Consider the following 27,445-nt stretch of genomic DNA (forward strand, 5'->3'; position numbering starts at 1 on the left):
AATGGTTACTTTGCGCATGCGGAAAAGTAGACTGACAGGTAATGCATGAGGTATACAGAACTGAGTGAGTCTTAGTCTTTCTAGACATGACTCTATTGCTGCTGCTGCTGCTATGCTCCGTATCTCCTTATGAGCTACTAGGTCTAGAACAAATACTGCTGTCAGGCTGAGGGAAGTAGCACTTACCCCAGTCCTGTGTCCCCGTATGCTCTCAAACACTGAACCATGTCTCCTGTGCAAACCACACATATAAACTAATTCACAGGGCGGATGCCTGAAAAAAGTGGGAGGAGTTACCGCACATGGACCCGGTTTAGGCCGAAGCAGGGATCTAGATTTTACTCTTTCCCCTGCTCTCCCGGGAAAGCTGGGTGCTCAAAACAGGAAGTAAACCGTCGCCATGGAGGCGGGACTTCCACCAGACTACAAGACCCATAATGCCACAGGCTGTACAGAGAAAACAGGAAGCCGCCGAAAAAGGGGCGGGACTTCCGCCCATGCTCAGACTACAAGATCCATAATGCCTCAGCGAACAGGAAACCGCCTTAAAAAAAGGGGCGGGACTTCCACCCATGCCTCTGCTGAAGTTTGCTTGTGGGGAAAAAACGCTGGAAACCAGCACAGCGCCGGATATAGTCGCCAGCAGATGAAGCAGGAGCCCCCCCCCCTGTGCAGCCCTCTGACAGCGCATAAGGTTAGACATAAAAAAAAATCCACATATAAATATATATAGACATATATAAATATTAAAAGACGGTGCAGGCACCCTAACTCCTTACACCCTTCAGAAGGCGAGGAGAGGGACCGTCTGCCTCCTTTAAACACCGTAGTCATGCATTGGTGATGAAGTGGAGGCTGCACGGACAAGGAATGAATGCCTGTACAACCTAGGGTTCCGTTACCTCAGGGTGGTCAGGTTCTTAGTCCGGCAAAAAAATCCCACGTCGCGGGAGAGGATACGTGGAGGCGACACTCCACGTGCTCGCCCGTTGTTGGTTTGGGGAGATCGGACGCCTTCAAAAGGGTCCGTCGCCCCTGTCTTATCTTCAGAGAAAAAAGCATCTGGGAAAACCCAGAGATGTGCCTCCTACGGACACTAAGCATAAACTGGAGCTGTCAGGGCCAGTGGCAAGGTGTATACTATGGAGGAGGAGCTAACTTTTTTTTTTTATACCTACTTAGTGTCAGCCTCCTGGCGGCAGTAGCATACACCCACAGTCCTGTGTCCCCCAATGAGACGATGGAGAAATAAAGGCACGACTTTTCAAGTAAAAATGGGTGCAAAGTCCCCAAGGTTATCACCAAAACATCTTGCACACAAATCCAAAATATGGAGGAAGCACTACAATATCACATGGTGAGAAAATGGATTTAAAATCAGTCCATGCAATGTTTGGGCTCAAAACAACAGAGCCTTCCTCAAGCATTACATGAGATGGAGTAAATGCATCTATTAAGGTCAGCAATGAAGGGGTTACAAATAAAAGTAAAACTAAAATAATATAGTATAAGGAAATACCCAAGGGTAAAATATACCCAGAGTCACATGAAGTGCAAAGAATACACACTTAATTGTAAGTCATGATGTACATATGCAAACTGCCTCTTCAGACAGGAAGAGGACTAAAACTCTGGTGACACCTATCGGAAGTAGCAATAATGTCCCTTTAACCCCTTACCGGCATCGGACGTACTATACCGTCCGATGCCGGCTCCCCTGCTTTGATGCAGGGCTCCGCAGTGAGCCCGCACCAAAGCCGGGACATGTCAGCTGTTTTGAACAGCTGACATGTGCCCGTAATAGGCGCGGGCAGAATCGCGATCTGCCCGCACCTATTAACTAGTTAAATGCCGCTGTCAAACGCAGACAGCGGCATTTAACTACCGCTTCCGGCCGGGCGGCCGGAAATGACGTCATCGCCGACCCCCGTCACATGATCGGGGGTCGGCGATGCTTGTGAATGGTAACCATAGAGGTCCTTGAGACCTCTATGGTTACTGATTGCCCGTCGCTGTGAGCGCCACCCTGTGGTCGGCGCTCACAGCACACGTGCAATTCTGCTACATAGCAGCGATCAGCAGATCGCTGCTATGTAGCAGAGCCGATCGTGCTATGCCTGCTTCTAGCCTCTCATGGAGGCTATTGAAGCATGGCAAAAGTTAAAAAAAAAGTTTAAAAAAATGTGAAAAAAATAAAAAAAACATAAAAGTTTAAATCACCCCCCTTTCGCCCCAATCAAAATAAATCAATAAAAAAAATATCAAATCTACGCATATTTGGTATCGCCGCGCTCAGAATCGCCCGATCTATCAATTAAAAAAAAGCATTAACCTGATCGCTAAACAGCGTAGCGGGAAAAAAATTCGAAACGCCAGAATTACGTTTTTTTGGTCGCCGCGACATTGCATTAAAATGCAATAACGGGCGATCAAAAGAACGTATCTGCACCGAAATGCTATCATTAAAAATGTCATCTCGGCACGCAAAAAATAAGCCCTCACCCGACCCCAGATGATGAAAAATGGAGACGCTACGAGTATCGGAAAATGGCGCAATTTTTTTTTTTTTTTTTTAGCAAAGTTTGGAATTTTTTTTCACCACTTAGATAAAAAATAACCTAGTCATGTTTGGTGTCTATGAACTCGTAATGACCTGGAGAATCATAATGGCAGGTCAGTTTTAGCATTTAGTGAACCTAGCAAAAAAGCCAAACAAAAAACCAATGTGGGATTGCACTTTTTTTGCAATTTCACCGCACTTGGAATTTTTTTCCCGTTTTCTAGTACACGACATGCTAAAACCAATGATGTCGTTCAAAAGTACAACTCGTCCCGCAAAAAATAAGCTCTCACATGGCCAAATTGACAGAAAAATAAAAAAGTTATGGCTCTGGGAAGGAGGGGAGCGAAAAACGAACACGGAAAAACGAAAAATCCCCCGGTCATGAAGGGGTTAATAGCTCAGTATAAAAGCCAAATCAGACTCTCAATTTGCAGACAGTGTTTCATGGTGCTGCCCCTCATCAGTGCAAAGTATGAGATCTTATGTGGCTAGGTGAGAGGCTTAAGACTGGGATTTAAGGGGCAACGTTTCTCCTTGTGCAGAGTGACAAGCCAGGCTTCGCATGGGAGAGTGAGGAGACTTATAAGCCAATCATGCTCCTCTGGGAAAATTAAGCATGCAAATTGCCTCTTCAGGGAGGATAGGGTTTGGCTTTTATCCCAAGTCATATGGTAAAGCTCGATAAAGGGTTCATATTGGCTTTTTAGGAATGCTACCTCCAATAGGTGGCACTAGAGTTATAGTCCTCTTCATCTCTGAAGGGGCAATTTGCATATTTAATTTCCCAGAGCATCATGCATGGTGTTTAAGTCTCCTCACTCCGACATGCCAAGTCTGGCTTGTCATGTTTCATAAGGAGAAACATTACCCCTTGGATCCCATGATGTACATACACATATACACACACACACACACACACACACACACACACACAAGATGAAACTCCTTGTACTTTTGTCAAGGAAAACATTTTTTCCATTTTTTTTTTTTGCAATGTTTGAAGTGCATACACACACGCGCACTGTATCTATATATTATATCTATATATCTATATATAATATACATATTATATATAGATATTATATATAGACATCTATATATAATATCTATATCTATCTCTATACATACATTTGTGGCCAAAAGTATTGACACCCCTGCAATTCTGTCAGATAATACTAATTTTCTTCCTGAAAATGATTGCAATCACAAATTCTTTGGTATTATTATCTTCATTTAATTTGTCTTAAATGAAAAAACACAAAAGAGAATTAAGCAAAAAACAAAACATTGATCATTTCACACAAAACTCCAAAAATGGGACAGACAAAAGTATTGGCACCCTCAGCCTAATACTTGGTTGCACAACTTTTAGCCAAAATAACTGCGACCAACCACTTCCGGTAACCATCAATGAGTTTCTTACAATGCTCTGCTGGAATTTTAGACCATTCTTCTTTGGCAAACTGCTCCAGGTCCCTGATATTTGAAGGGTGCCTTCTCCAAACTGCCATTTTTAGATCTCTCCACAGGTGTTCTATGGGATTCAGGTCTGGACTCATTGCTGGCCACCTTAGAAGTTTCCAGCGCTTTCTCTCAAACCATTTTCTAGTGCTTTTTGAAGTCTGTTTTGGGTCATTGTTCTGCTGGAAGACCCATGACCTCTGAGGGAGACCCAGCTTTCTCACACTGGGCCCTACATTATGCTGCAAAATTTGTTGGTAGTCTTCAGACTTCATAATGCCATGCACACGGTCAAGCAGTCCAGTGCCAGAGGCAGCAAAGCAACCCCAAAACATCAGGGAACCTCCGCCATGTTTGACTGTAGGGACCGTGTTCTTTTCTTTGAATGCCTCTTTTTTTCTCCTGTAAACTCTATGTTGATGCCTTTGCCCAAAAAGCTCTACTTTTGTCTCATCTAACCAGAGAACATTCTTCCAAAACGTTTTAGGCTTTTTCAGGTAAGTTTTGGCAAACTCCAGCCTGGCTTTTTTATGTCTCGGGTTAAGAAGTGGGGTCCTCCTGGGTTTCCTACCATACAGTCCCTTTTCATTCAGACGCTGATGGATAGTACGGGTGGACATTGTTGTACCCTCGGACTGCAGGGCAGCTTGAACTTGTTTGGATGTTAGTCAAGGTTCTTTATCCAACATCCGCACAATCTTGCGTTGAAATCTCTTGTCAATTTTTCTTTTCCGTCCACATCTAGGGAGGTTAGCCACAGTGCCATGGGCTTTAAACTTCTTGATGACACTGCGCACGGTAGACACGGAAACATTCAGGTCTTTGGAGATGGACTTGTAGCCTTGAGATTGCTCATGCTTCCTCACAATTTGGTTTCTCAAGTCCTCAGACAGTTCTTTGGTCTTCTTTCTTTTCTCCATGCTCAAAGTGGTACACACAAGGACACAGGACAGAGGTTGAGTCAACTTTAATCCATGTCAACTGGCTGCAAGTGTGATTTAGTTATTGCCAACACCTGTTAGGTGCCACAGGTATGTTACAGGTGCTGTTAATTACACAAATTTGAGAAGCATCACATGATTTTTCGAACAGTGCCAATACTTTTGTCCACCCCTTTTTTAGGTTTGGTGTGGAATTATATCCAATTTGGCTTTAGGAAAACTCTTTTTGTGTTTTTTTCTTTTAAGACAAATTAAATGAAGATAATAAAGAATTTTGTGTTTGCAATCATTTTCAGGAAGAAACTGAGTATTATCTGACAGAATTGCAGGGGTTTCAATACTTTTGGCCACAACTGTATATATACACACATACACACACCTCTGTATCTATGTATACACATACAGTGGCATGTAAAAGTCTGGGCACCCCTGGTCGAAATTACTGTTACTGTGAACAGTTAAGCAAGTTGAAGATGAAATTAAATTAAGAAATGGCACTTTACAGGAACAGTAGAAGTCAAGATAAGGTCTGGAAGACAAAGCAAAATGTCAGTGATAGCTGCTCATAGGATTGCTAGAGAGGCAAATCAGAACCCCAGCTTGATTGCAAAAGACCTTCAGAAAGATTTATCAGATTCTGGAGTTGTGGTACATTATTCAACTGTTCAGAGACACCTACACAAATATGGCCTTCATGGAAGAGTCATCAGAAGAAAATCTCTACTGCCTCCTCACCATAAAATTCAGCATCAGAAGTATGCAAAATAACATCTATACAAGCCTGATGCATTTTGGAAACCAGTCCTGCGGATAGATGAGGTTAAAATAAAACTCTTTAGCCACAATGAACATAGGTAGGTGTGGAGGAAAAAGGGCATATAATTTCAGGAAAAGAGCATCACACCAATCTTTAAAGGGAATCTGTCACCTCATTTTGCCACTATAAGCTACGGCCACCGCCACTAGGGGCTTATCTACAGCATTCTGTAATAAATGCAGAAAATGCATCTACATGGCCACTAAGTGGCAGCAGCCAATCCTGCGGATATCTATTGGCTATAGCAGAGGTCCCCAACTCCAGTCCTCAAGGCCCACCAACAGGTCAGGTTTTCAGGATTTCCTTAGTCTTGCCCAGGTAATAATTTCATCACCTGTGCAATGCAAAGGAAATCCTGAAAACATGACCTGTTGGTGGGCCTTGAGGACTGGAGTTGGGGACCTCTGGGCTATAGGACGGAGCGTGCTTCCCGGTCACCTAGCCAATACAGCACCCTGCAAGGTGAGAGCATTGATCGTACAGCACCAGCTCCCATACAGGAGTCCAGGTAACAGAGGAGTACCGTTTCTCTTCTAGCCAAATCTGCCTTAAGATGCATTTTGTACAATGGCTATTATGCCCAGTCATGCACTATACACTGTGTTCTAAATTATTATGCAAATTGGATTTAAGTGTCAAAGATTGAATTGTTTTGTTTTTCAAATAAACTCATGGATGGTATTGTGTCTCAGGGCTCCATGGATCACTGAAATCAATCTTAAACACATGTGATAATTAGTTTTCCAGGTGATTCTAATTAAAGGAAAACTACTTAAAAATTATGTTCCACATTATTAAGCAGGCCACAGGTTTCAAGTAATATGGGAACTAAAAAGGATCTCTCTGCTGCCGAAAAGCATTAAATAGTGCAATGCCTTGGACAAGGTATGAAAACATTAGATATTCTGCGAAAACTTAAGAGTGGTCATCATACTGTGAGATTTGTGACTGAAACAGAGCACAGACAGAATTCATGCAGATAAAGGCATAATGAGGAAGGTTTCTGCCAGACAAATTAATGGGATTAAGAGAGCAGCTGGCAAAATACCATTAAGGTACCGTCACATTAAGCGACGCTGCAGCGATATAGACAACGATCCCGATCGCTGCAGCGTCGCTGTGTGGTCGCTGGAGAGCTGTCACACAGACAGCTCTCCAGCGACCAACGATGCCGAAGTCCCCTGGTAACCAGGGTAAACATCGGGTTACTAAGCGCAGGGCCGTGCTTAGTAACCCGATGTTTACCCTGGTTACCAGTGTAAATGTAAAAAAAAAAAAATAAAAACACTACATACTTACATTCCGGCGTCTGTCCTCTCCGGTGCTGTGCTTCTCTGCACTAAGCGCCGGCCAGAAAGCACAGCAGTGCCCTTACACAATGCAGAGAAGGAGCGCGCCGGAGAGGACAGACGCCGGAATGTAAGTATGTAGTGTTTTTTTTTTTTACATTTACACTGGTAACCAGGGTAAACATCAGGTTACTAAGCGCGGCCCTGCGCTTAGTAACCCGATGTTTACCCTGGTTACCAGTGAAGACATCGCTGAATCGGCGTCACACACGCCGATTCAGCGATGTCTGCGGGAGATCCAGCGACGAAATAAAGTTCTGGACTTTCTGCGCCGACCAATGATGGCACAGCAGGATCCTGATCGCTGCTGCCTGTCAAACTGAACGATATCGCTATCCAGGACGCTGCAACGTCACGGATCGCTAGCGATATCGTTCAGTGTGACGATACCTTTAGAAAGCAGCAAACAGTTATTTGAAGCTGCTGGTGCCTCTGGAGTCCCTCGAACCTCAAGGTGTAGGATCCTTCAAAGGCTTGCTGTGGTGGATAAAGCGAATATTCAGCCACCCTTAAACAGTGTTCAGAAGCAGAAATGTTTAAAGTGGACCCCCCAGACATACATGAACACTAATTTCCAAATAGTCTTGTTTACTGATGAGTGTCGAGCAACCCTGGATGGTCCAGATGGATGGAGTAGTGGATGGTTGGTGGATGGCCACCATGTCCCAACAAGGCTGCGACGTCAGCAAGGAGGTGGTGGAGTCACATTTTGGGCCAGAATCACGGGGAAACAGCTGGTAGGACGCTTTAATGTTCCTGAAGGTGTGAAAATGACCTCTGCAAAGTATTTAGAGTTTCTGACTGACAACTTTCTTCCATGGTCTAAAAAGCAGAAACGTGCCTTCAGGAGCAAAATCATCTTCATGCATGACAATGCCCCATCTTGTGCTGCAAAGAAACCTCTGAGTCATTGGCTGCTATGGGCATAAAAGGAGATAAACTCATTGTGGTGTCCACCATCTTCCCCTGACCTCAATCGTACAGAGAACCTTTGGAGCATCATCAAGCAAAAGATCTATGAGGGTGGGAGGCAGTTCATATCAAAACAGCGGCTCTGGGAGGCTATTCTGACTTCATGCAAAGAAATACAAGCAGAAACTCTCCAAAAACTCACAACTTCAATGGATGGAAGAATTGTGAAGGTGATATCAAAGAAAGGGTCCTATGTTAACATGTAACTTGGCCTGTTAGGAGGTTTTGGAGTTAAATAGCTTTTTTGTTCAGTGAATGTGACCTCCTAATGCTGCAAATTCCACAAATGAGCATTTTCAGTTCTTTAAAACATATCAAATGTTTAGAAATTCTACTGTGCCTAATAATTTGGAACAGTGCATTTTGAGTTTTTATTCATTTTGGAGATTATACTGTTATCATTGGGAGGTTTCTTCAATAAAATTTGATGTATAATCTAATGGGTGATGAGTTTTACTAAACTGACTGTCATTTGCACAGAACATTTAGGAAAATCCGAGAAAAATATAGTTTGCATTATAATTTGGAACACAGTGTAAAGGCTCTTCTTATAAATAACGGAAAGTACACTAAGTAAATATAAAGTGAGTAAGTGAAAAATGTCATTTTCCTGAAGCCTCCTAGCAGACCATCAGTATTTATATGTGCACACACTCAATGATACATTTTATAATCATCTCTCACACACGGAGACAGACCTATTAGGGCTCCATACATGGCCAGCTGCCTGGTAAGGTCTGATGGTTCCTGCTACATACCGTATTTTTCAGATTATAAGACACACTTTTTCCTCCAAATTTGGGGGGAAAATAGGGGTGCGTCTTATAAAGCGGATATACCTTACCGGTACCATTGCTGCAGGCCGAAGTCTGGGATGAGATGGTGTTCGGATGTTCAGCGCGGAGATCTCGTCTCCCGAGATCTTGGTGCCAAGATCTCCATCTGCGCATGCGTGCCGCCCCTTGCAGTCATTTTCCGGAGACCACCGCATAGGAAACCATGTAACTGCGGGGGCTCTGGGCTTTCACAAAATGTCGGCAGAGCCCCCGCAACACCGTACACCCGAAGCAGCACACATCCGAACACCCCCTCATCCCAGCCTGCGGCCTGCAGCAACCCTAAACTCTTGACTCCTCCAGCAGCGACCCTGGGACCCTGCTCCACCGCAGCCACCACCCCCAGGTAAGCAATAAGAGGCATGGATTATAAGAAGCTCCACCATTTTGTTAAAAAAAGGGTTTTTTTCCTATTTTTCTCTTCAAAATTTGGGGTGCGTCTTATAATCTGGTGCGTCATATAATCTGCAAAATATGGCAATATGGGGAACTAAGGTTCAAAAACATTCCTGACAGCGCAAGTCTAAATGTCCTGTATGTACAGCTTGACAATAAAAGCTATTGCTCATGTTTCTGTAACTTCAACGGATATAAGAAAAAAAAAATGTAAAAAAGAAAAAAAACTAAAAACAAAAGACGCTTCTATACGTAGGCTGGATGCTAATAAGAGCGTAGCCATTCCGTACACAGTCGGAGGTCTGGAGCATCAGTGAGGTTTCTGCCATCCTGGGCCAGGAGAATGCCATTTAGAACTGTATGCACGCGTCTTAATTACCTCGTAAAGTAGACATCCTAATGACCAAATATCAGATTTGAAGTTGTATCCATTTTCATGTATCCTCTCCGGTGACATGTAGTATGGAGTTCCCACTGTAAACAAGACATCATGGTGTAAACTGATAATCTTTCAGGATTTAAAAAAAAAAAAAAAAAAAAAAAAAATGTATAACATGTATGTTTTTTCTTTAAAAAAAAATCTTGCAAAACATACACATTATATTTCCATATAGAACCAGATACAATAGCCAAGGTTTAGATAAGATGGCTCTATAGTTCTTTCACAATGTTCTTCTGTGAATTCTATGGGAACGAGGTGATCGATCATACATACAGTACAGACCAAATGTTTGGACACCTTCTCATTTAAAGATTTTTCTGTATTTTCATGACTATGAAAATTGTACATTCACACTAAAGGCATCAAAACTACGAATTAACACATGTGGAATTATATACTTAACAGAAAAGTGTGAAAAAGCTGAAATTATGTCTTATATTCTAGGTTCTTCAAAGTACCCACATTTTGCTTTGATGACTGCTTTGCACACTCTTGGCATTCTCTTGATGAGCTTTAAGAGGTAGTCTCCGGGAATGGATTTCACTTCACAGGTGTGCTCTGTCAGGTATAATAAGTGAGATTTCGTGCCTTATAAATGGGGTTGGGACCATCAGTTGTGTTGAGCAAAAGTCTGCTGGATACACAGCTGATAGTCCTACTGAATAGACTGTTAGAATTTGTATTATGGCAACAAAAAAGCAGCTAAGTAAAGAAAAATGAGTGGCCATCATTACTTTAAGAAATGAAGGTCAGTCAGTCTGAAAAATTGGGAAAACTTTGAAAGTGTGCCCAAGTGCAGTTGCAAAAACCATCAAGCGCTACAAAGAACCTGGCTCACATGAGGAACGCTCCAGGAAAGGAAGACCAAGAGTCACCTCTGCTTCTGAGGATAAGTTTATCCGAGTCACCAGCCTCAGAAATCGCAGGTTAACAGCAGCTCGGATTAGCAACCAGGTCAATGCCACACAGAGTTCTAGCAGCAGACACATCTCTACAACAACTGATAAGAGGAGACTTTGTGCAGCAGGCCTTCATGGTAAAATAGCTGCTAGGAAACCACTGCTTAGGACAGGCAACAAGCAGAAGAGACTTATTGGGGCTAAAGAACACAAGGAATGGACATTAGACCAGTGGAAATCTGTGCTTTGGTCTGATGAGTCCAAATTTGAGATCTTTGGTTCCAACCACCGTGTCTTTGTACGACGCAGAAAAGGGGAACGGATGGACTCTACATGCCTGGTTTCCACCGTGAAGCATGGAGGAGGCGGTGTGATGGTGTGGGGGTGCTTTGCTGGTGACACTGTTGGTGATTTATTCAAAACTGAAGGCATACTGAACCAGCATGGCTATCCCATCCGGTTTGCGTTTAGTTGGACCATCATTTATTTTCAACAGGACAATGACCCCAAACACACCTCCAGGCTGTGTAAGGGCTATTTGACCAAGAAGGAGAGTGATGGGGTGCTACGCCAGATGACCTGGCCTCCACAGTCACCAGACCTGAACCCAATCGAGATGGTTTGGGGTGAGCTGGGCCGCAGAGTGAAGGCAAAAGGGCCAACAAGTGCTAAGCATCTCTGGGAACTCCTTCAAGATTGTTGGAAGACCATTCTCGGAGACTACCTCTTGAAGCTCATCAAGAGAATGCCAAAAGTGTGCAAAGCAGTCATCAAAGCAAAAGGAGGCTACTTTGAAGAACCTAGAATATAAGACATAATTTCAGTTGTTTCACACTTTTTTGTTAAGTATATAATTCCACATGCGTTAATTCATAGTTTTGATGCCTTCAGTGTGAATGTACAATTTTCATATAGTCATGAAAATAAAAATACAGAAAAATCTTTAAATGAGAAGGTGTGCCCAAACTTTTGGTCTGTACTGTACATTATAAACCCCTATAATTTAGAGACCAGAAGTTACTACACCTTTATATTCTGCATGTTTTTGTCTGTTTAACCGCAATTCTGACCACTGTCACTTTATGAGGTTATAACTCAAATGCTTCAACAGATCCCATTGATTCGGAGACTGTTTTTCCGTGACACATTGTATTTTATGATGGGGGTAAAATTTATTCAATATGACTTGCGTTTATTTGTGAAAACTATGGCAATTTGGAGAAAAATTTGATAATTTGGAAATTTTCAAACACTTAATTTTTATGCACTTAAATCAGTTATATCACACAAAATAGTTAATAAATAACATTTCCCATGTGTCGAATTTACATCAGCACAATTTTTTCAAACAGATTTCCGTTTTTTTAGGAGGCTAGAAGGGTTAAAAGTTGACCAGCGATTTCTCATTTTTCCAACAAAATTTACATAACCATTTTCTTTTTTGGGGGGGGGGGGGGGGGGGGAGGGGACCACATTACATTCGAAGTGACTGAAGGGGCCTATATGACAAGAAATATCCAAAAGTGACACCATTCTAAAAACTGCACCCCTCAAAACCACATTCAAGAAGTTTATTAACCCTTCAGATGCTTAACAGGAATTTTTGGAATGTAGAAGGAAAAATTAACATTTAACTTTGTCACAAAAATATTACTTTAGACCCATTTTTTTTTCCACAAGGGTAACAGGAAAAAAAGGACCATAAACATAGTTGTGCAACTGCTCCGGAGCATGCCGATACTCCATATGTGGGGGAAAATTACTGTTTGGGAACACAGAAGGGCTTTGAAGGGAAGGAGCGCTACTTGACTTTTTGAATGCAAAATTTGTTGGAATAATTAGCGGACACCATGTCGTGTTTGGAGAGCCCCTGATGTGCCTAAATAGCAAAAAAACCCATAAAGTGACACCATTTTGGAATCTATACCCCTCAGGGAATTTATCTAGATGTGTGTTGAGCACCTTGAACCCACAGGTGCTTCACAGAAGTTGTTGTTATCTACTGTTTGGGCTCACGCCAGGACTCAGAAAGTAAAGTTATGGATCGAAGACTTTGATGGAATGTTCTACTGGTACCATGTCTCGTTTGGAAAGCCCCTGGTTGGTTTGAGATCAGGATAGGTCATGAAACTTTTTTTCTTTAATTTTATTTGGAAAACATAGACCTTAACACTTTCAGACCACAGGCCGAACAGATCTAAATGCGAGATTTCAACTTGACACTGTTCATATAGTTAATTTTTGGAATATGATCCCTTTGTGACCCCAACATAAAATTTTGGTACAGATGTGACTAGGAGCATGGGAGGCACTTGCATTTTTGAAAATGATATATCATATAGATTTTTTGAAAAGGCTTTTCAAAATTTTGCGTTTGAGTCCGCATAGGTAAAATATTAAGAAAGCTACTCTTGTGACATATCAGGTGAAAGCCTGTACAGTTCTGAGTGGAATGGTGTTTTTTCAATTTCTTTATCTTGGTTCTGGCCTGAGTTATGAGGAGAAACAAAGGCATGCAACACAAAATATCACATCTTTTCAAAACTTTGAAAATACATTAATTAAAATAAAAAACTAAACTAACTAAAGTATATAGACATTTTTTTCTCCACATTTCGCGTTCTTTAACACGCTATTACCAATGAACAATATCTCCAAAATAAATAAAAATATACAGCAAAATTGCATTGGTTTACTAGAAATGGAATGACCCATATAGATGTGACATGAAGTTCTGCAGAGAAAAGTCTACTCCTGAAATTAATTGGCAAAACCCAATCCGATGTTCACGCCTCTTACCAAGGCTGACATTGTGTGATGCTAGTCTACACAATCTGCCGTCAATGTAACTTATATATGAAAAAATCAAAGTCCTTTATGTTGCCCATAGATCCTACTAGTCTTTCATTTCTCCTATAATTTACTCGTTAAGCAGTTACTGTACATTATGGCAGCAACTTCCCAATAAAGGCATGACCCCAAGTTGGAGCACTTCTCACTTAAACATCCAGACAGTATAGAAAACTTACAAAAAAAATAGATATATATCAAACTAGTCTGACTAGTGCTGTCACATTTTCTGAGAGCAAATAAAAAGGCTTCATTTTATGGGGCACTTGTAATTCTTTCATTATACTCCTGGTAAAATGTTCTTCTACCGTAGGCCAATCCCATGAATTGCTTTCTCCCCTTTAAATTTTAACAACGCAGCCATAAAATAAATAATCAGTGGTTATGATGGCAGCGGGTTCTTTTAATGTCAGTGGCAGGGTTAAAGGTCGTCATAACAGGAAACTCCTGAAAGCTACGTGAAATTAATAGTGTGTGCCCCAACACAGGTTAATAAGGCTTTCCGGAGGGGGCTGTGGGTTTCACAGCTGACACATGGCATCAGACAGGGCAGTAAAACACCCGCTCACTACCTGCGCCTCTCAGGACGGCTTACCTAAAGAATGTGCAGCTGTGGTTTTGGAGCTGAAGAAGCGGCCCAAACCTAAATCCCCCAGCTTCACCACGCCTGTGGCTGTTATAAACACGTTGGCTGGCTTAATATCTGGGGAGAAAAAAAACAAGTATAGGTAAGCAGACAAACGCACAAATAAGACAATTCAGGAGGACTGATCCCAAACCATGTATTCCGCTGGTGACTAAAGAGAATTTCTGTATGTATCTAGAGGCAAGTGCACACTATGCATTTCACATCACATTCAATATTATAAGAATGTATTTAAACAGACTAATAAAACATAAAAAGCAACAATAACCAACAAACAAAAACTGAAGCCTACTTGCTCTCGGACACCTTTGCTTATCTAGAATAACACCAGACGTCACTCATGTAATTACACAAGAACATAGTTTGAAGAGTTTCTACGGTTTAGTGCAAACAATGAAATACTTGTACAGCGCGTCATGCAACAGACGGCTGCGGGAACACGGTTATCTGTATTTACACACATAATAGAAGCATTAAAACACGGCCTATTGTGGGTCTTCAGAAAACACCATTCACCCCCGCCACCCACACCCAGAGGGAGAGCTGGAACCTTTTTAGTTATCCATCCACTTATTTTTTGGCATACAAGCTGTACAAATTGCATCATTCTGGGGTAGATATACTTTAATGATCCGTTCACTTGCATTTTATTTACTATTTTCAGGGTGTGGGAGGGTGGGTGGTTAAATTATCTTAAAGACACACTCCCATTAGGTTTTTTTTATTCATTAAAAGGTGTGTATATTATTACTTATTTATATAGCGCCATTAATTCCATTGTGCTGTACATGAGAAAGGGGTTACGTACAGGGTTATAGATATCGTTTACAGTAAACAAATTTACAGTGACAGACTGGTACAGAGGGGAGAGGATCCTGTCCTTGCGGACTTACATTCTATGGGATAATGGGGAAGAGACAGAAGGTTGGGGGTGCGGCTCTGGTGGTTGGTGAGGCGGCAGCTCGGGTGGTTGGTGAGGCGGCAGCTCGGGTGGTTGGTGAGGCGGCAGCTCGGGTGGTTGGGGAGGCGGCAGCTCGGGTGGTTGGGGAGGCGGCAGCTCGGGTGGTTGGGGAGGCGGCAGCTCGGGTGGTTGGGGAGGCGGCAGCTCGGGTGGTTGGGGAGGCGGCAGCTTGGGTGGTTGGGGAGGTGGCAGCTCGGGTGGTAGTAAGGCAGCGAAATGGTTATTGCAGGCTGTAGGCTTTCCTGAAGAGATGGGTTTTCAGGTTCCATCTGAAGGATCCGAGGGTGGTGGATAATCGGAAGTGTTGAGGCGTGGAATTCCAGAGGATGGTGGATATTCGGGAGAAATCTTGGAGGCGGTGGTGTGAGGAACGAATAAGTGTGAGAGTAGGAGTATATGTGCATGTAATGTAATGTGAGTATTCATATAGTCACATACTACCGCTCCTGTCCGGTATCCAAAGCCACTGCAATTGCAACTAGCCAGCTCAATCTGTGCTCTACGCATTAAGCGGATGTCTCTTTTACAACTTAAGTCCATGGAACCTCATTCTGACACTCCATAGAGTTACATTATAAAAGTCACTCCTGGGTCACGCAGAGTGCAGTGAAGGAAAGGGACAGCACTGGAACCCGGAGAGACCAGTGGTAGGCGAGTATATAAACACGCTCATACTACATTACACGCACAGATCACCTCCTCCAGTACAGAAAATACAATAGCCTCCTCTTGCTTTACTGGTGACCACTTGTCTGACGTTGCTCAGCATAGAGATGGTCAGTGATGCAGAAGGGGGAGCTCTGGGCAAGGAATAGAGCTGGAGTGACAGAGGGTACAAATAGATCTTCAGCCTAATTTGCATATAAATTTGAACACCATGTAAAAGTATTGCTGGACTGTTCTTTGAAAGAGCTACACATAAATCATTGGGGGAAGGAATGGGGTGAACCCCTGCTGTCAGATTCCCTATAAGGGTCTGTTCACACCACATTTGCAGTGCCATTAGTTCAGCAATTCCATTTGGCAAAACTGAACAGAGAAGTCGGTGTACCTACATTTTCAACTGAATTGAATAGCATATTCTGATGTGCCATTTCATGAAAAAAATAAAAAAAAATATAAAGTGCACTACATGGAAAGCGTTATCATTGAATAATGAAACATTCTGCAAAATTAATACCAAAATATTTATTTCAAAATTTTGTTTGTGGTTAGTGAATGAACGACCTAGTGTTCAATTAACAATTTATTGGGTCGGACAGAATGGCCTCCACTTCTCAACTCAGAGTAGGGCTAAGCCCATAAGGGTTTTCAATTAAGTCACTGTCAGCAATAGAGTTCTCGAAAACGGTAAAAATTAGTTTAACAAAAGGATGAGATTAAAAGTAACAGAACTTTACATTATATAGAGATTAGTCCATATATAAAGGACAATCACTCTAGGCAAATATTTGTTTTATTTCTAAAACAGGGCATTGCTCACTGAATAAGGTGAATAAGGAAAACATGGCATATTTTTGGTATATTTATTCCTCTTACCTCTGTGCATGACACGACGGGAATGCATATGTTCTAAGGCACTGCAAAGCTGCACAAAGTATTTCCAGACCGTCCTCTCAGGGATCAACCTTTTATGCTTCTTGAAATGCTGAAAGAAAAGAAAATCAGAGCACCACATAAGCATGTACAATGTGGTGGAGGTATGTCTCCAGTGTTAGATGGAGGAGTACTGATTGCATACCGCCACCTCTAGAGGGAGTACGGAAGCTCTGTCGCTATATAAAGTCTGGTCACTGAAGAGCGGCATTCAACTATATGATGGTGAAAAGGAAAGAAGAGAAACTAAAAGATCTATGTTTACAAACAAGAAAAAAATATGTCGAAGGACACGATGGCTCCATTTTACACTTCTTCTGATCCTGCACAAACCTCCAACACTTTTGGTCCAATCACAAGCCAACTAGAAAGAAACTAATCAGAACACCCCCAATGCCGAAAATGTGTTGCTCAAAAATAAACCTCAAGTAGATAAAAGATAGATACATATCAGAAAGCTTGGGTATACTGGACCAGCTTTAGTTTTGCTCTGATAAAGGTGCACACTCAATTGTTTGGTAAAGTTTGAGGGAGATGCCAGCTCACCTGTTGGAGCTCAATGTGCAGGAGCATGGAAATTTATCCCAACCATAGAACAATCAAAGGAAGATGAGGATGTTTCCAGCTCCAGTTAACAGTTCATTTATTAGATATGTTTAAATGTCGAAAGTGAAGGAGCAGACTATCTATGCAACGCGTTTTAGATGCAAATCGGTTGCATTGTCAGTTTACCCCTTCACCTTCTCCTTTATGGACTGGACATTTTAAAGATTTCTAATAAATGAACAATTTCAACTGAAGATGGAAACATCCTCACCTTTCTTTGACTCAATTGTTTAACCACTGTCCTTTCCCCTTTTCTTGCTTTTTCTTTACGGATTGAAATCTTGATTTGTGGAGGTGCTCAGTCGAGGGTTTTGGATGACTATGTTCTGGCAGTTTAATGTTCATGTTTGGGAGCATATACTGCATTGTTAATCTTAGCCTGGCTACATCCCGACCTCTGACGGTTTACTATTTTCTTTACCATTTGTTTTTAGTTTATAAAGGGGTTTTCAGGGACTTTTGTAAAACCTGCAGAATCATAACAGCATAGCATATACACAGTGTTACAAAGCTGCTCCATTTCTGGAGTTGCAAATCAGATCAAGAAATGGCCTTCTTCCTTGATCCCTCCTCTTTCCCAGACGTGCAGACAAGCGTGCACTGGCTTATCTTCCTGGCCTTGCAACGGTCGCAATGTTATGACCACAGCAATACAGATCCTATGGACAATGATTCTTCTGGGCATCTATGCACATATAAACTGTTTTTTAATATTTAGGTTTTTGTTAAAGAGAAAACACATGCATGCTCACATAGTCCTTGGCATGAGGATAGCCGAAACCAGAAGTGGCTCATAATAAAAAAAAGTCTGTCAATTGACGAGAATACTCTAGCCAAACAACTGACGGGTAGTCCATAATAGTTTACAGTCTGGGCAGACACCACCTGAGAGGGAGGGCAATAGATTGTAAGCTTGCGAGCAGGGCCCTCAATCCTCTTGGTATCTGTTGATTTATGTGATTGTTATGTTGTAATGTCTTTTATTATCTATACAACTCCCCTCAAATATATAGTGCCACAATATTCCGCAGCACTTAAAACTATTATTTGTAAACACTTCTTTCTACATTTTATAATCATTCCTTTACCTTAGCAATTTGATAAATTTGGAACACTAGATGGTGGCCCGATTCTAACGCATCGGGTATTCTAGAATATGCATGTCCATGTAGTATATTGCACAGCCCACGTAGTATATTGCACAGCCACGTAGTATATTGCCCAGGCACGTAGTATATTGCCCAGCCACGTAGTATATTGCCCAGTCACATACGGTGCACGTGGCCGCTTCCGGTCCCAGGGTTGGTATGAGCGCAGGACCTGTGATGACGTCGCGGTCACATGACCGTGATGTCGTGGCAGGTCCTTCTCGCATAGCATCCTTAGCACCGGAACCTGCCGCTTGCGCTGCTGAGGACAGGGCGCGCAGGTGGTGGAGCGTGTGCGCGTGAGGGGCAGGTTGTGGAGCGTGTGCACGCGAGGGGCAGGTTGTGGAGCGTGTGCGCGCGAGGGGCAGGTGGTGGAGCGTGTGCGCGCGAGGGGCAGGTGGTGGAGCGTGTGCGCGCGAGGGGCAGGTGGTGGAGCGTGTGCGCGCGAGGGGCAAATGAGAGAAGTGAGGTGCTGCTGCAGCATGAGGCTGTGTATAAGGCCACATTCACAAGTCTGGCTGGCTGTGTGAAAGGGTTATTCTAGCTCCGCAAATGCCAGTGTCAACAAGATCAATCTTCAAATTTTAAGTCTCCTTCCAGGTATGTGCACGACCTACAAGTTAGTGGATACAGTAACAGACCCTAATCAAGCATTATTCTATCCAATAGAGTTCCTCAACTCCTTGGAACCACAATGACTTCCTCCGCATAAAATCTTTCTAAAACTTGGAGCAGCTACTCTGCTGTTGAGAAATTTAGATCCACCAAAGCTGTGTAATGGAACAAGACTCTTGATTAAGAACCGGTTTACACTTGTAATTGAAGCAAGCAACCTTTTTGACAGGATGTGTCAAAGGAGAGGACATTTTGATTCCAAGAATTCCACTCAATCTATTTGATTTGGCTTTTGATTTTAAACGCCTCCAGTTTCCAGTTCGACTGGCATTTTCAATGTCCATTAACAAGGCTCAGGGCCTTTTTTGAAAGTAGTAGGGATCGATATGCAATCTCCATGCATTTCTCATGGCCAACTTTACGTGGCCTGTTCAAGAGTTGGAACTGCTAAAAATCTGTTCATGTTTGCACCAGAAGGAAAAGCCAAAAATGTTGTATATCAAAAGGCTCTTGAATGAGTTGAAAATAAAATACTATCAATAATTGGATTATCATGTAGTTACTTTGTGCTGCAAATATGTTGTGTTGAATATATGATGTGAACTGTTTTTATATGATATATATATATATATATATATATATATATATATATATATACACACATACATACATACACACACATATATATACACACGCAATGTCTCCTATGAGCCAAACATCTTATGTCTCCCAAATCAAAAAGGAACTACTCAACCTCACCAGCATTTCTAGCCCCATAAAGTGTTTAGTTGACTGTAATGCAATACAGAAAAGCACAATGATCAAGCCATCATGGCTCACCCAGCGGCTGGCTTAAAATGGTCACGTGTTGAAATATCTTATTATTGCTGGGAGCTAAGAAAACAAAAACTGCTGGAGGACCAAAACAACACTTGAAATTGTTTTCATTTCAAGTCAAGTTATTCAATAATTTTTGCTTTGATTAGATCAGGCACACATTAAAAATGTATGTAAATAGAATAATATATAAGATGGAAAAATATATTTGGTATAAACTTTAATTACGGTAGCTTCAGAACTTAGCAGACTCAAAGCCCAGAAGTCTGGCTGTGTAGTCTGCAACATCTCCTAACATTTGTAGAAGGCAGCTAGGGAGGGCGGTCCAGACTACACAGCCAGACCGCTGTGCTGCAACCAATTGATTTTTTTATTTAACTTTGAGCGGGGTAAGACACTGCTGGAGACAAACTGAACACAGTTTATTACACATTTTATGGATCTATTTTTAAGGTTTTAAGATCTTGCTCTACCCCCAAATACATTGAGGTCGACTGACAAGGTGAAGTTTTAATACTATAAACAGGAGCGTCCCAATTGGGTACACCTTGTCGTGGCGAGATGGCTTTTACATTTTTTTTTTTTATCAAAATGGCGTTAACCAAGTGCCCCATGTTACTTACATGTACTATTACTATTTACTTACTACAGGGTACTTGCTCACTATTTTAGTCTTTGTCCATTTAATGAACAGTGTGAACGTGTTCCTACACATTGAGCATATACCAGGTTATGTTCTGGCTCTTATTTTATTTTTAAGTTTTACCAGTCTTTTTTGTGTTTTATTTTGGTTTTTGGTTTTTTTTTTTTTTTTAAATACCCTCCATGACATATGTACAGTTATGACATTTGTTGTGTCCCTGACTTTGATGTGAGCTCAAACACTGAGCCCGAATCTCTCTCAGCAGATGATGGCTGATTTAATCAGCCTTCATGTGCCTCTAACAGTCACAGGTGGAGTGGTGCTCAGCCTGCAGCTGCTAGGCCCCTTTCACACATCAGTTTTTTGTTGTCAGTCGCAATCCGTCGAATTTTGAAAAAAAAAACGGATCCGGCAACTGATGCCGCCGGATTAGTTTTTTACTCAGACTTGTATTAGCGACGGATGGCCTCACGTTTCATCTGTCGTTCGCCGGATCCATCGAAAATTATTTGTCCGGCGGCCGGAGACAACGGACAAAATATTGTTTTTTGTGTACGTCGAAAAAACGGATAGCGACAGATTTGTCGCCGTCCTTCGTTTGCTCGAAAGGAAGCCTATGGGCGCCAGATCCGTCAAATGAAGGAATCCAGCGACGCATTCCATTTTTTTTTTTTAAACTGAGCATGCTCCGATTTTTTTTAGGATCCAATTAGCCAGATCCGCTAGTAGTTTAAAAAAAAAAGTTTTAACCCCTTCATGACCCAGCCTATTTTGACCTTAATGACCTGGCCGTTTTTTGCAATTCTGACCAGTGTCCCTTTATGAGGTAATAACTCAGGAACGCTTCAACGGATCCTAGCGGTTCTGAGATTGTTTTTTCGTGACATATTGGGCTTCATGTTAGTGGTAAATTTAGGTCAATAAATTATGCGTTTATTTGTGATAAAAATGGAAATTTGGCGAAAATTTAGAAAATTTCGCAATTTTCACAATTTGAATTTTTATTCTGTTAAACCAGAGAGTTATGTGACACAAAATAGTTAATAAATAACATTTCCCACATGTATACTTTACATCAGCACAATTTTGGAAACAAAATTTTTTTTTGCTAGGAAGTTAAGGGTTAAAATTTGACCAGCGATTTCTCATTTTTACAACAAAATTTACAAAACCATTTTTTTTAGGGACCACCTCACATTTGAAGTCAGTTTACGGGGTCTATATGGCTGAAAATACCCAAAAGTGACATCATTCTAAAAACTGCACCCCTCAAGGTGCACAAAACCACATTCAAGAAGTTTATTAACCCTTCAGGTGCTTCACAGCAGCAGAAGCAACATGGAAGGAAAAAATGAACATTTAACTTTTTAGTCACAAAAATTATCTTTTAGCAACAATTTTTTTGATTTCACAATGGTAAAAGGAGAAACTGAACCACGAAAGTTGTTGTCCAATTTGTCCTGAGTACGCTGATACCTCATATGTAGGGGTAAACCACTGTTTGGGCGCACGGCAGGGCTTGGAAGGGAAGGAGCGCCATTTGACTTTTTGAATGAAAAATTGGCTCCACTCTTTAGCGGACACCATGTCACGTTTGGAGAGCCCCCGTGTGCCTAAAAATTGGAGCTCCCCCACAAGTGACCCCATTTTGGAAACTAGACACCCCAAGGAACTTATCTAGATGCATATTGAGCACTTTGAACCCCCAGGTGCTTCACAAATTGATCCGTAAAAATGAAAAAGTACTTTTTTTTCACAAAAAAATTAATGTAGCCTCATTTTTTTCATTTTCACATGGGCAACAGGATAAAATGGATCCTCAAATTTGTTGGGCAATTTCTCCTGAGTACACCGATACCTCATATGTGGGGGTAAACCACTGTTTGGGCACACGGCAGGGCTCGGAAGGGAAGGCGCGCCATTTGACTTTTTGAATGGAAAATTAGCTCCAATTGTTAGCGGACACCATGTCGCGTTTGGAGAGCCCCTGTGTGCCTAAACATTGGAGCTCCCCCACAAGTGACCACATTTTGGAAACTAGACCCCCCAAGGAACTTATCTAGATGCATATTGAGCACTTTAAACCCCCAGCTGCTTGACAGAAGTTTATAACGCAGAGCCATGAAAATAAAAAATAACTTTTCTTTCCTCAAAAATGATTTTTTAGCCTGGAATTTCCTATTTTGCCAAGGGTATTAGGAGAAATTAGACCCCAAATGTTGTTGTCGTCCAGTTTGTCCTGAGTACGCTGATACCCCATATGTGGGGGTAAACCACTGTTTGGGCGCACGGCAGGGCTCGGAAGGGAAGGCACGCCATTTGGCTTTTTAAATGGAAAATTAGCTCCAATCATTAGCGGACACCATGTCACGTTTGGAGAGCCCTTGTGTGCCTAAACATTGGAGATCCCCCACAAATGACCCCATTTTGGAAACTAGACCCCCAAAGGAACTTATATAGATGTGTGGTGAGGACTTTGAACCCCCAAGTGCTTCACAGAAGTTTATAACGCAGAGCCATGAAAATAAAATAAAAAATTATTTTCTCAAAAATGATCTTTTAGCCTGCAATTTTTCATTTTCCCAAGGGTAACAGGAGAAATTTGACCCCAAAAGTTGTTGTCCAGTTTCTCCTGAGTACGCTGATACCCCATGTGTGGGGGTAAACCACTGTTTGGGCACACGTCGGGGCTCGGAAGTGAAGTAGTGACGTTTTGAAATGCAGACTTTGATGGAATGCTCTGCGGGCGTCACGTTGCGTTTGCAGAGCCCTTGATGTGGCTAAACAGTAGAAACCCCCCACAAGTGACCCCATTTTGGAAACTAGACCCCGAAAGGAACTTATCTAGATGTGTGGTGAGCACTTTGAACCCCCAAGTGCTTCACAGAAGTTTATAACGCAGATCCGTGAAAATAATAAATACGTTTTCTTTCCTCAAAAATAATTATTTAGCCCAGAATTTTTTATTTTCCCAAGGGTTACAGGAGAAATTGGACCCCAAAAGTTGTTGTCCAGTTTCTCCTGAGTACGCTGATACCCCATGTGTGGGGGTAAACCACTGTTTGGGCACACGTCGGGGCTCAGAAGTGAAGTAGTGACTTTTGAAATGCAGACTTTGATGGAATGGTCTGCGGGTGTCACGTTGCGTTTGCAGAGCCCCTGGTGTGCCTAAACAGTAGAAACCCCCAACCAGTGACCCCATGTTAGAAACTAGACCCCCCAAGGAACTTATGTAGATATGTGGTGAGCACTTTGAACCCCCAAGTGCTTCACAGACGTTTACAACGCAGAGCCGTAAAAATAAAAAATTATTTTTCTTTCCTCAAAAATGATGTTTTAGCAAGCATTTTTTTATTTTCACAAGGGTAACAGGAGAAATTGGACCCCAATAATTGTTGCGCAGTTTGTCCTGAGTATGCTGGTACCCCATATGTGGGGGTAAACCACTGTTTGGGCACACGTCGGGGCTCGGAAGTGAGGGAGCACCATTTGACTTTTTGAGTACAAGATTGGCTGGAATCAATGGTGGCGCCATGTTGCGTTTGGAGACCCCTGATGTGCCTAAACAGTGGAAACCCCTCAATTCTACCTCCAACACTAACCCCCCCCACACCCCTAACCCTAATCCCAACTGTAGCCATAACCCTAATCACAACCCTAACCGCAACACACCCCTAACCACAGCCCTAACCCCAACACACCCCTAACCACAACCCTAATTCCAACCATAACCCTAAGGCTATGTGCCCACGTTGCGGATTCGTGTGAGATTTTTCAGCATCATTTTTGAAAAATCCGCGGGTAAAAGGCACTGCTTTTTACCTGCGGATTTACCGTGGATTTCCAGTGTTTTTTGTGCGGATTTCACCTGCGGATTCCTATTGAGGAACAGGTGTAAAACGCTGCAGAATCCGCACAAAGAATTGACATGCTGCGGAAAATACAACGTAGCGTTTCCGCGTGGTATTTTCCGCACCATGGGCACAGCGGATTTGGTTTTCCATAGGTTTACATGGTACTGTAAACCTGATGGAACACTGCTGCGGATCCGCAGCCAAATCCGCACCGTTTGCAGATAGCCTAATTCTAAATGTATGTGCACACGCTGCGGAAAACGCTGCGGATCCGCAGCAGTTTCCCATGAGTTTACAGTTCAATGTAAACCTATGGAAAACAAAAATCGCTGTACACATGCTGCAGAAAAACTGCACGGAAACGCAGCGGTTTACATTCAGCAGCATGTCGCTTCTTTCTGCGGATTCCACAGCGGTTTTACAACTGCTCCAATAGAAAATCGCAGTTGTAAAACTGCAGTGAAATGCGCAGAAAAACCACGGTAAATCTGCCATAAATCCGCAGCGGACCAGAATACGTGTGCACATACCGAAACCCTAACCCTACCCCTAACCCTACCCCTAACCCTAAACCCTAGTTCTTACCCCAACCTTAGTGGAAGAAAAAAAAAAATCTTTATTTTATTATTGTCCCTACCTATGGGGGTGACAAAGGGGGGGGGTCATTCAGCATTTTTTTTTATTTTGATCACTGCGATAGGTTTTATCGCAGTGATCAAAATGCACTTGAAACGAATCTGCCGGCCGGCAGATTCGGCGGGCGCACTGCGCATGCGCCCGCCATTTTGGAAGATGGCGGCACCCAGGAAAGAAGACGGACGGACCACGGGAGGCTCGGTAAGTATGATGGGGTGGGAAGGGAGCACGGGGGGGGTGGATCGGAGCATGGGGGGGTAAATCGGAGCACGGGGAGGGTGGATCGGCGCACGGGGGGGTGCATTGGAGCATCGGGGGGTGGATCGGACTGCAGGGGGGTGAATCGGACTGCAGGGGGGATGGATCGGAGTGTAGGGGGGGGTTGGAGCACAGGGGGGTGATTGGAGCACGGGGGTGAGCGGACAAGAGCACGGGGGAGCGGACAGGAGGACGGAGGGGAGCGGAGCAGTGTAAAGGACAGATCGGAGGGCTGGGGGTCGATCGGTGGGGTGGGGGCACATCAATGTTTCCAGCCATGGCCGATGATATTGCAGCATCGGCCATGGCTGGATTGTAATATTTCACCAGTTATAATAGGTGAAATATTACAAATCGCTCTGATTGGCAGTTTCACTTTCAACAGCCAATCAGAGCGATCGTAGCCACGGGGGGTGAAGCCACGCCCCCTGGGCTAAACTACCACTCCCCCTGTCCCTGCAGATCAGGTGAAATGGGAGTTAACCCTTTCACCGGATCTGCAGGGACGCGATCATTCTGTGACACAGCATATGCGTCACAGGTCGGATTGGCACCGACTTTCATGACGCATACGCTGTGTCACAGGTCGGGAAGGGGTTAAAAAGCTGAAAAATAAAACAAGTTTAAAATCACCCTACTTTTGCCACATTAAAAATAACACAAATAAAAAAATAAAACACTCATTGCATTTGTAAAAGTCTGATCTATCAAAAATAAATAGTGATGAGCGAATATACTCGTTACTCAAGATTTCTCGAGCACGCTCGGGGGTCCTCCGAGTATTTTTTAGTGCTCGGAGATTTAGTTTTTATTGCCGCAGCTGAATGATTTACATCTGCCAGCATAAATGCATGTGGGAATTCCCTAGCAACCAGACAACCCCCACATGTACTTATGCTGGCTAACAGATGTAAATCATCCAGCTGCAGCAATAAAGGCAATCTCCGAGCACTAAAAAATACTCGGAGGACACCTGAGCATGCTCGAGAAATCTCGAGCAACGAGTATATTCGCTCATCACTAAAAATAAATTAATTAATATCTGTAAACCGCATAATGAGAAAAAAAATCATTTTTTTGGCCAACACAACCCTGCAATAAAATGCAATAAGAGGCAATCAAAACATCATATCTACCCCAATATGACATCAGTAAAAAGGTCTGCTAAGGGCACAAAAAAAATAAGCACAGAGTCACATATCCTGAAAACATGTCGGAAAATGTTGACAAGCAAAAAAAAAAAAAATTTCCCCTATAAATTTCTGAGTTTTTTTTTCACCACTTAACAAAACAGCTAAACGTTTTTGATATCTGCGTAATTGAACTGACCTTGAAAACCATATTACCAGGTTAGGCTAGTTTCACACTAGCGTTTACCTGATCTGCGGCGGGCTGCGGACTTCCTCCGTGAAGCCCCGCCCTCCGCCGCACCTCTGCTGATAGCTCCGCCTACATCTGCATGCGGCCCGCATGCGGCCTGCGTACCTATATTTAACATTAGGTACGCAGGTCGTGCGGCTGTATGCGGATGGTGCCGCATGCGTCGTTTTGACGATGCGGCGACCAGCGTAGGACGCAGCCTGTAGGATTTTCTTTTTCCGCATCGTCAAAACGACGCATGCGGCACCATCCGCATACAGCCGCATGACCTGCGTACCTAATGTTAAATATAGGTACGCCGGCCGCATGCAGATGTAGGCGGAGCTATCAGCGGAGGTGCGGCGGAGGGCGGGGCTTCACAGAGGAAGTCCGCAGCCCGCCGCAGATCAGGTAAACGCTACTGTGAAACTAGCCTTAGTTTTAACTTATAGTGAACATGGAAGATAAAAAAAAGTTATATAAAAAAAAAACTATTGTGGAATTGCACATTTTTGCCATTTCAACACATGGATTTTTTTTTCCCTGTTTTCCAGTGCATCACATGATAAAATGAATCGTGTCAGTCAAAAGTACAACTTCTCCGGCAAAAACCAAGCTCTCAAAAGGATATGTGGACAGAAAAAAAATAAAATAAATAAAGGGTTATGGCTCTTGGAACAAGAACTAAAAAACACAAAAAAATTGTGTGTTTATGAAGGGGCTAAATGTTGTATCCCACAATAGACCAACCTTGTCTGAA

General features: G+C 42.7%; 1 protein-coding gene across 3 annotated transcripts in view; it reads right to left on the reverse strand.

Moving 5' to 3' along the window:
• NEK7 (NIMA related kinase 7) overlaps nt 1–27,445 on the reverse strand; it is a 174,431-nt gene that overhangs the window by 32,466 nt on the left and 114,520 nt on the right. For all 3 annotated transcript variants that reach the window (XM_069737336.1, XM_069737337.1, XM_069737338.1), the window contains 3 exons: nt 16,673–16,781; nt 14,122–14,229; nt 9,715–9,809 (listed from right to left, as the gene is read on the reverse strand). In XM_069737336.1, the coding sequence (XP_069593437.1) occupies nt 9,715–9,809; nt 14,122–14,229; nt 16,673–16,781 (312 nt within the window). The remainder of the gene's footprint in view (nt 1–9,714; nt 9,810–14,121; nt 14,230–16,672; nt 16,782–27,445) is intronic.

The sequence above is a fragment of the Ranitomeya imitator genome, chromosome 8 (assembly GCF_032444005.1).
Source record: "Ranitomeya imitator isolate aRanImi1 chromosome 8, aRanImi1.pri, whole genome shotgun sequence".
NCBI lineage: Eukaryota > Metazoa > Chordata > Amphibia > Anura > Dendrobatidae > Ranitomeya > Ranitomeya imitator.